This window comes from Neoarius graeffei, chromosome 16 (assembly GCF_027579695.1).
Source record: "Neoarius graeffei isolate fNeoGra1 chromosome 16, fNeoGra1.pri, whole genome shotgun sequence".
NCBI lineage: Eukaryota > Metazoa > Chordata > Actinopteri > Siluriformes > Ariidae > Neoarius > Neoarius graeffei.
This window is the reverse complement of record NC_083584.1, coordinates 47,613,258-47,623,926: the sequence shown is the minus strand read 5'-3', so window position 1 is coordinate 47,623,926 and position 10,669 is coordinate 47,613,258. Positions and strand designations below refer to the sequence as shown.

The 10,669-nt window shown below is 40.5% G+C and overlaps 1 protein-coding gene across 3 annotated transcripts in view; it reads right to left on the bottom strand.

Moving 5' to 3' along the window:
- Nucleotides 1–353: 353 nt before the first annotated feature.
- The window catches only part of ints1 (integrator complex subunit 1), a 105,387-nt gene continuing 95,071 nt past the window's right edge, over nucleotides 354–10,669 (bottom strand). For all 3 annotated transcript variants that reach the window (XM_060943091.1, XM_060943090.1, XM_060943092.1), the window contains 2 exons: nucleotides 4,163–4,272; nucleotides 354–730 (listed from right to left, as the gene is read on the bottom strand). In XM_060943091.1, the coding sequence (XP_060799074.1) occupies nucleotides 615–730; nucleotides 4,163–4,272 (226 nt within the window). In that variant the 3' untranslated portion in view covers nucleotides 354–614. The remainder of the gene's footprint in view (nucleotides 731–4,162; nucleotides 4,273–10,669) is intronic.

Genomic DNA, 10,669 nt, shown 5'->3' with positions numbered 1-10,669 from the left:
TATAGCTGCGGAGATCCTGAGTTCACCAGCATGATTTCATCCAGCTCCCTTCAAACAGACAAAGAGGGTTTTCAGATGAAGTGACACCAGTCGAAAACAACTCACACTTTCATGGCAAATTGGCTTCCATTAGAGCAGTGTAGCATAGCAGAAATTTCGTCAGGGATGCAAATATGGGGGGAAGCCAGGAAAATTTAGCGTGACTCATTTGTAAGCATTCAGTAGGAGTTCAATGCCCTGCTCTGCTGTTCCACAAACAATAGACTGAAATAAACTGTGATCCCATAAATGAGAAGCTGAAAATATGATCTCGAAAACCAAATGGCATGTCTGCAAACAAACAGAACACAAACTTTTTCAGACATCTTTTTTCATTTATTATTCAAATCTACAAATAAATGATGACAGCAAAAAAAAAAAAAAACACTTAATAATCATTGATAATATATAATAAGATGAAAATTTCAAATGTACTGATGTTAACCTGGCTTAAAAAAAAACAAAAACTGAGCATGACCTCCACATTTAAGGCAGCTAAAAAAAAAAAAAAAAAAAAAAAATCACACAAATCTCGAACCAGAACGCATTTAGAATAACAACGCAAATCTGGAGGCCTATGTTGTAGCCTCCATGTGCAGGACTTTCATGGACTCTGCGATCACAGAGCTGGTGTCTATCTGGCCATAGATCCCCACTACGAAGGCCTTATGGAGCAGAATATCAGCATGCTCTACAGAAAAAACACATCAGAACACCAAAAGGTTTAAATATCATATGTTATTGAAGGAACATGGAGAATTTTTTCATATAAACTCCAGCCAAGAAATCAAGAGGCATGCATATATACAGTTGTGCTCAAAATAATAGCAGTGTCTTTAAAAAGGCGAGTAAATGTCAAAATTCTTCAAATAAATTGTACTTTAATGAACACAAATGCATTGGGCATACTGCACATTCTATTTCAAAGCAAGAAAATTGGAAAAAGTAATTACATTTCATAATATTTCACAGAAAGTCAAGAAATGTAATGTTCAAAAAAATAGCAGTGTTGACATCTTTCTTTGGAAACTCAAAAATGTACCATACAAACTAAGAAATTCTTGAAAATTCAACTTTGCTGAGTATCCTAAACTAATATTTTGTTGCATAACCATGGTTTCTGATAACTGCTTCGCATCTGTGGTGCATGGAGTCGACCAACTTCTGGCAACGGTCAACAGGTATTGCAGCCCAGGTCAATTGTACTACCGTACGTTCCACAATTCCTCTGCATTTCTTGCTTTTGCCTCATGAACAGCATTTTTTATGTCAGCCCACAAGTTTTCTATGGGATTGAGGTCCGGGGATTGTGCTGGCCCCTCCATTAGTTGGATGCTGTTTGTCTGGAACCATGATTTTGCTCGCTTGCTGGTGTGTTTGGGGTCATTGTCTTGTTGAAACACCCACTTCAAAGGCATTTCCTCTTCAGCATATGGCAACATGACTTCTTCCAGTATCCTGATGTACTCAAACTGATCCATGATCCCTGGTATGCGGTAAATAGGACCAACACCGTAGTATGAAAAACATCCCCATATCATGATGCTTGCACCACCATGCTTAACAGTCTTCACTGTGTACTGTGGCTTGAATTCTGTGTTTGCAGGACGTCTGACAAACTGTCTGTGACCCTTAGACCCAAAAAGAACAATCTTACTTTCATCTGTCCACAAAATATTACGCCATTTCTTTTCAGGCCAGTCAATGTATTCTTTGGCAAATTGTAGCCGCTTCAGCACGTCTTTTCTTTAACAATGGGACTTTGCGGGGGCTTCTCGCTGGTAGATTGGCTCCACATAGACGTCGTCTGATTGTACCAGTACTCACAGGCAAGTTTAGATCTTCTTTGATCCTCCTGGAGCTGATCATTGGCTGAGCCTTTGCCAGTTTGGTTATTCTCCGATCCATTCGAGAAGTTGTTTTTCTTTTTCTTCCTCGTCTTTCTGGTTTTGGCTGCCATTTTAAAGCGTTTGATATCATTTTAGCTGAACAGCCTATACGTTTCTGCACTTCTTTGTAGGTTTTCCCCTCTTTTATCCATTTCTTGATTAAAAGCCGCTCTTCATCAGAACAGTGTCTTGAACGACCCATTTTACTTGGTTTTTCAGGACCAACGCAGGACAGCCAGCATATGCAATGTCAGTTGCCTTGATCCTTAAATAAGGACTACCTGTTAACACCTTTTTTTCACAAAATCAATGCCCTCCCTAATTGAACTCACCACTGCTATTTTTTTGAACACACCCCTTTCAGCTAATCATTCAATTTCACAGAATCAGTAGCATGCACGGCAGGCCTGTTGGGTCTGTTGGTTTTCTATACCTTTACTATACCCTCCAGAAACTTGCTTGCGGTGTAAAGGTCGAAATTTTAACAAAAACAGTGATTTATCTTGCTACTGTTGAGGGACTGCTATTATTTTGAACATAACTGTATATATATATATGCACACACAGGCCACTTTATTAGGAACACCCATCTGCCTGCTGTTTTATTGTGATCTCAAAGTGTGACTTTCTTTCACTGTGGCATGGGTGTTGGTCTGAGCCAGATGGACTGGTTTGAGTATTTCAGAAACTGCTGATCTCCTGGGGTTTTCACACACAACAGTCTCGAGAGTTTACACAGAATGGTGCGAAAAACAATAAAACACTAACTGAGCGACAGTTCTGTGGGTGGAAACAAACGCCTTGTTGATAAGAGAGGTCAGAGGAAAATGGCCAGATTGGTTCGAGCTGCCAGGAAGGATATAGTAACTCATATAATCACTCTTTACAACCGTGGTGAGCAGAAAAGCATCTCAGCATTAAACAGCAGAACAACACATTGGGTTCCACTCCTGCAGCCAAGAACAGGAATCTTAGAATCAAGAACAAGTTCCTATTAAAGTGGCCAGTGAGTGTGTTTTATTCTATTATACACACAGTGTCTTGTCAGTGTTTGTCCTGTTTTGTTGCATTACAAGCTGGAATTAAAATGGATTTTGGGGAGTTAGTACCATTTGATTTACACAACATGCCTACCACTTTAAAGGTGAAAATTGTTGTTTTATTGTGACACAAACAATAATTAAGATGAAAAACAAATCTGGAGTGTGCATAGGTATTCACCCCTCCCCCAAAGTCAATACTTTGTAGAGCCACCTTTTGCTGCAATTACAGCGGCAAGTCTCTTGGGGTATGTCTCTGTTAGCTTAGCACATCTAGCCACTGGTATTTTTGCCCATTCCTCAAGGTAAAACTGCTCCGACTCCTTCAAGTTAGATGGGTTGTATTGGTGTACAGCAATCTTCAAGTTATGCCACAGATTCTCAACTGGATTGAGGTCCGGCCTTTGACTAGGCCATTCCAAGACATTTAAATGTTTCCCTTTAAACCACTCCAATGTAGCTTTAGCAGTATGTTTAGGGTCATTGTCCTGCTGGAACGTGAACCTTCGTCCCAGTTTCAAACCTCTGGACGACTCAAACAGGTTTTCCTCCAGAATTGCCCTGTATTTAGTGCCATCCATCTGTCCTTCAGTCCTGACCAGCTTTCCTGGTGCCATATTCTTTCCATTTTGCTATAACAGATTTAATGGTGCTCCCTGGAATATTCAAAGTTTGGGATATTTTTTATAACCCAACCCTGATCTATACTTCTCCACAACTTTGTCTCTGACCTGTTTGGAGGGAAACGAGTCAGGGTCCTTCCAGAACAGGTTGATTTATACAGACATCATGTGACAGATCATGTGACACTTTGATTGCACACAGTTGGATCTTAAATCAAATAATTATGTGACTTATGAAGTGAATTGGTTGGACCAGCTCTTATTTAGGGGTTTCATATGAAAGGGGGCGAATACTTATGCACACTCCAGATTTCTGTTTTTTCATCTTAATTATTGTTTGTATCACGATAAAACAACAATTTTCACCTTTAAAGTTGTAAATCAAATGGTGCTAACCCCTCAAAAATCCATTTTAATTCCAGCTTGTAATGCGACAAAACAGGACAAACACCAAGGGGGATGAATATATATATATATAGTGTCTGGCAAATGTAATGTCCATAACTCTAAAGGACACGCACACAAAACTGTTCATTTCTCAAAGGTTTTTGAGAGAAAAATGTTGTATTACCTTGGCAGAGGAGCACATATTCTGGAAGGTTCCTCAGGGCGGTTTGGATAACGTCGAAGTTCCCACTGCCCATGCAGTACATGAAAGTGGGCAGGAAGTCTGACGCCAGACTACACGAAAACAAGGAACAAAACGCAGAGGATTATTATTTTTAGAGATTAGGTGTTGAGTTGTAACATAGTCACAGAGAGTCATGTTAATGTTGGCTTTTTAAAACTACTGATTTCCTGCATTCTGCTGCTCAGCGTGCGTCTTTTCCTCACAGCCTCTCTCTCTTTCAGCTTATAATGCCAATATGATCAACAAGGCCCACTGTCATTATTTATCAAACTGGATACGATTAGATTTATGTGTAAATCGCTATGAGCACTCGCACAAAGAATTTGGTCTTCATAAAAATCCAGGACATTTGGGAAAATGTTCATCTCTATTCCTGCTCCTGAGCGTGTGTACATTTACCCATCAGAAGACAAACTAATCTAAACCTCGCCTTGATCGACTTCAAATCATATCCAATCTGAATCATGGATTACTGCACTTTTATACCTGGAAGATACAAAAGTGGGTGGCATGGTGGTGTAGTGGTTAGCGCTGTCGCCTCACAGCAAGAAGGTCCGGGTTCGAGCCCCGGGGCCGGCGAGGGCCTTTCTGTGTGGAGTTTGCATGTTCTCCCCGTGTCCGCGTGGGTTTCCTCCGGGTGCTCCGGTTTCCCCCACAGTCCAAAGACATGCAGGTTAGGTTAACTGGCGACTCTAAATTGACCGTAGGTGTGAATGTGAGTGTGAATGGTTGTCTGTGTCTATGTGTCAGCCCTGTGATGACCTGGCGACTTGTCCAGGGTGTACCCCGCCTCTCGCCCGTAGTCAGCTGGGATAGGCTCCAGCTTGCCTGCTACCCTGTAGAACAGGATAAAGCGGCTACAGATAATGAGATGAGATGAGATACAAAAGTCTAAATTTTCTCGACTGAAAACAGCTCATTTGTTTTAAGTTTACAGCATTTAGCAGACGCCCTTATCCAGAGTAACTTATAGAAGAGCTTTGGAGTCTCTATACAAAACATATCCTCATGCTAGTTCATTAGGTCAGGGACTAAAAGTACCATCGAGAACATTTAGGAAACGAGTCATTTTATATTATCAGCATTAATGAAAGAAAATCAAACAATAAAGAAATCCAGCCAAAACAAACAAAAATTAAGACAAATAAAACAAATCTTTGAATTATGACAAATGAAACTATATTCTATAAGTGGCGGACGGGCCGGTCTGTATGTATGTATATATAACATTTTCAACAATATCTCAATGAACACAAACAATTTCCAAAATGCTGACAAGACAAAGTTTAATATAACATCTGTTTAACTTATAACGGGAAAGTAAGGTTAATAATATAACTTAGATTACACATTTTTTCAGTTTTACTCAAATTAGGGTGGTGCAAAAATGAGTACACCCCACAACAAAAACTACTACATCTAGTACTTTGTATGGCCTCCATGATTTTTAATGACAGCACCAAGTCTTCTAGGCATGGAATGAACAAGTTGGCGACATTTTGCAATGTCAATCTTTTTCCATTCTTCAGCAATGACCTCTTTTAGTGACTGGATGCTGGATGGGGAGTGATGGTCAACTTGTCTCTTCAGAATTCCCCAAAGAAAATAATTTCTTTACACCACAAAGGTGAAGGCTACAAGAAGATCAGCAAAGCTTTATTTATCAGTCAGAATACTGTAGCAAAAGTGGTACAAAAATTTAAGAAAGATGGAACTGCAACCATCTCACAGAGACGTCCAGGTCATCCACGGAAGTTAACACCTCTCATCTTCTGATGAGAAGGGTTGAAGAAAATCGGCATGCAAGTTCACTGCAGTTATCTAAAGAAGTAGAAAGCCAAACTGGGGTGACTATTTCCCGTGACACAATACGGCGTACACTGCAGAGGAATGGCATGCATGGATGCCGTCCACGAAAGAAGCCTCTCCTAAAGCCCAGGCACAAAAAAGCCCGCCTAGAGTTTGCCAGGGCCCATGCTAACAGAGATGAAGACTACTGGGACTCGATACTCTGGAGTGATGAGACCAAGATAAATGTTTTTGGAACTGATGGCTTCAAAACTGTATGGCGTCGCAAAGGTGAGGAATACAAAGAAAAATGCCTGGTGCCTACAGTGAAACATGGTGGTGGCAGTGTCCTTATGTGGGGCTGCATGAGTGCTGCTGGTGTCGGGGAGCTGAATTTCACTGATGGCATCATGAATTCACAGATGTATTGCTCTATACTGAAAGAGAAGATGCTACCATCACTCCGTGCCCTTGGTTGTCGTGCACTTTTCCATCATGACTAAACACACATCTAAGGCCACTGTTGGATTTCTGAAGAAGAACAGGGTGAAAGTGATTCAGTGGCCAAGTATGTCTCCTGATCTGAACCCAATCGAACACCTATGGGGAATTCTGAAGAGGCAAGTTGAGCATCACTCTCCATCCAGCATCCAGTCACTAAAAGAGGTCATTGTTGAAGAATGGAAAAAGATTGATGTTGCAAAATGTCGCCAACTTGTTCATTCCATGCCTAGAAGACTTGGTGCTGTCATTAAAAATCATGGAGGCCATACAAAGTACTAGATGTAGTAGTTTTTGTTGTGGGGTGTACTCATTTTTGCACCACCCTAATTTGAGTAAAACTGAAAAATGTGTAATCTAAGTTATATTATTAACCTTACTTTCCTGTTATAAGTTAAACAGATGTTATGTTATATTAAACTTTGTCTTGTCAACATTTTGGAAATTGTTTGTGTTCATTGAGATATTGTTTAAAATGTTACTTTTCAAAAGGGGTGTACTCATTTACGCTGACCACTGTGTGTGTGTGTATATATATATATATATATATTTTTTACTGGCATAGATGCGAGTCAAAATAACTTCCACTTCTGCCTTTCAAGCCTTTACCCTGATCACTCATTTCGTGCTCCATGCTATTTGTGCACTTGGCCTTTTATAGAGTTTTGTGGGCGTCACTGCATGCAAATGAGCTGTTTCAGGAAGACTCTTTATGGGAGATCAACATACACAAGTGATTATGAAGAAAATCAGCCTTTCACTTTGTCTTACACAAACATTTATACATAATTTTACTAAAAGGCCCAAATTAAGACAGTGTTTATGGAAAAAGTCACTCTTAAAAAATATCCTTCTGAAGTCCTTTTCATGATTTTACATGCAGAGGCGGGGTAATGTAAGTATGACAGAAATACTGTATCTGGGAGTTTAGTCCCATGCAAATCAATCATCATGTCAGTATGTGTTTTACGGACTGCAGGTGTACCCCAGGTAATATATATATCCTGTCTGAACTGTTTGAGAGTCCATTATATCCTTGTGGGAAAAGAGGTTTGCATGTTTCCTTCAGTATAAAAGACATTCCATGAATTCTTCTTTTCTATCATCTCCTGCATCCATCACCTATCATCAAGTTTAAAAAGCAGAACAATAAAATATAAGGTTTAGAAAGACTTGCCAAATGAGCAGAGATTCTCTGGGTTTTAGGTAAAATTGTATCCCACAGAACGAACAACATTTCAGGGATTTGATCTTTTTGCTTCCTTTCGGTTTTTGTTATATACACAAGGATGTGCAAAGAGACTTTCATGCAATGATTTTGTGTACAGCATTTCATTCAAGTTTCACCACCAGCTTGTCTCTGTGGTTTTTTTTTCAATGGTCAATTAATCATAACCTTGTCAAAGAAATATTACAGTTTTCATATCATGGACATTTTAAACCATAACACTGCAAGCAGAACTTGGACATGGGTCCTTTCGTGGTGAATTAAAGTGACAGGTCAGGGCAACGATTCACCCAATTCACGATTCGATTCACAATTAAATTTTCACATAATATAAAAATTTTTTTAATCCCCCTTCCCCCCCCAAAAATGCAACATTTATTTTCCTATTCTTTATCAACTTAAATATTCCTTTTGTCAAATGAAAAACCTTTTGTTTCATTTTCTTAATAACCAACAATAATTATTATTTACCCACATTTGTAAAGCTTGGGGTAAAATATAATAACCGATTCACGAAAATATTCCTTTTATGACGAATGAAAAAATAGAGCTTTTCTTAATTAACTTTTATGAACATTTTTACTGCCTCTACTTGCTTAGCATTTCTTTCGCTTTCAGAGAGCTCTGATTTCTTGTTAAATCTATTTGTATGGCCAATAGAGATCTTGCAGTCACGTGACCGGAAAGTACACAACCGCCATCTTGTCGGTCAAAAACACCGCTGAATACTGCTGCACTCGTGTACAGAATGGATCAATTTCAACCGACGGACTACACGGCTCATTTTTCTAATGAACAGATAACTAGATATATGTCTAAAATAAACGATTTACAGATTTGTGACCCTTATGGCTTTCCGGACGGAGTTTTCACGACCGGATTTTGAATTGCCAGCGGAATACCCGGACGCGTATAATTACCTCATTAACTTTCCCTCGCTGCTCAGTGGTGAAGCACTGTGTGCTTATAAATCTCTGGACAGTTATCTTTACAGAAATTCAGGATTTGTCAGCGACTCAGATGTGGCATCTTGTAAACAAGAATCCTCATTGGATGGGTAAGTCACTTAAGTATTGAGTATAGCACTGACCAGCCGATTATAGAATAGAATAAGGTAATTCCAAATCGTCCGTGTTGTTTACATGGATCTGGCGTTGGAGAAGTAGAGGCTTGGCAGTGGAGATTTGAGTGGCTGTTTTCTGAGCTTAGTCAACAGGCCGGCTCTGCAGCCTCGCTTTTGCTTCCACTCCCGGCGCCGCCTCCTTCGCTTTGCTTCCGATAACAATCCACGGAGACCCCGCTGGTCTCGCTATCTCGTCCGGAATGTTTTTTTTTTTTTCTCGTCCGGAATGTTGTGCATGCGATGGAAATCGCTACAAACCGTCATTTTCTGCTGGAAACCAATGTCCAGTAAGTCCATACGGTTGTAGTGGATATTGAAGTCCGGTACAGACGAACAACACGCAAAAATACACACAAAAAACATAAAAAACGTGCACAGGTAGGGAGAGCTTGTAGCCGCAGCCGTTGTAGTAGAATTGTATATAGTAGGGTTTTCCAGAAGAAAAGGTAGAAGTAAAAGCAGAAGTAGAACCAGAAGTAGAAGTAGAAGGCGGAATATGGCGTTTGACCAACAAGATGGCGTCTGTCACAATCTGGATCGGCTGTGACGTCACATGCAAGTGCTCCATTACACAGCAGCTCATTCCCATTTTAGATTTGTTTTTGCAGCATTAGAGCTGTGTTACTGCCGCCTAGGGTGAAGTAACGTGTATTCCCACTATAGATGACTTGCAACCACGTGATCAAAATGTGCTATGTCATGAGCGTCCGCCATGATGGTGGATATACAAAGCAACTAGGATGGCAGCCGCTGAAAGTGTGTCTGTAAACAATGCTGAACTTTCTCAGTATTACCACGATTTGAACGATCGAGTAAAGATAGATGTGTGGTTTTGACCCATATTATTTAAAAAAGTCAGACATTTCTGAAGATAAGACGCTTCCACAGACCATCGAGTATGAATACAGGTCATTTTGTCCAAAGCCTTTTTCATACGCACCATCAATTATTTTATATTTCAGGTATTTGTTTGTTCGAAAAAAGGAGGAATTCTCAGTGGAATTTGAACGAAGCAAAACACGTTTTTGTAAAGCAAATGAGTGCCATAGTACATGTGCTTTGACACTAAAGAGCATACTAAGGGGGGGTAACCACGTAGGCCTGTGCATGTCTATGTTTCCGGCTGGATCATATTAAATCTTCAGGCGCGGAGCAGCACTCTCATGGGGGCTTCGTTTCCGAATCCCGGGCCGAGACGCGGTCCTACCGACCCGAGACCGTGCTCTTTCGAAGGGGGAGGCTTAGAGGGAGGTGCCTGTAAAATCTGGCTCCGCTGCGAGCTCCACTGGCCGAGTTATTAATTTTTAAAGCCGGCGGGATCAAATTAAATCTTTAGGCACTGAGCACTGCTGTTGCAGGGGCTTCGGTTGCAAATCCTGGGCTGAGGTGCAGTCCTAGTGACCCGAGACTGTGCTCTTTCGAAGGGGGAGGCTCAGAGGGAGGTGCCTGTAAAATTTGGCTTCGCTGAGAGCTTCCCTGACCATTATTAATTTTTAAAGCCAGCTGGATCATGTTAAATCTCTTTCATTCACGAACACCGGAATACCTAAAATATAAAATAACTGATAGCGCGTATGAAAAAGGCTTTGGACGGAACGTCTTAATTATTGGACAAAATGGTCATTGGACGAAGTGTCCTGATCCCCTCGTCTGCTCTCCATACTAAGCCTCCGTGTTTCCTTGCCCTCTTTCTGAATCACAGACGGAATTCTAAAAAATCGGAACGTGCCACGGTCACAAGTACTGTTGTGACCACAACCATATACAGCACAAAGATATGGCGTAACTAAAAGAACGCTTAAAGCAG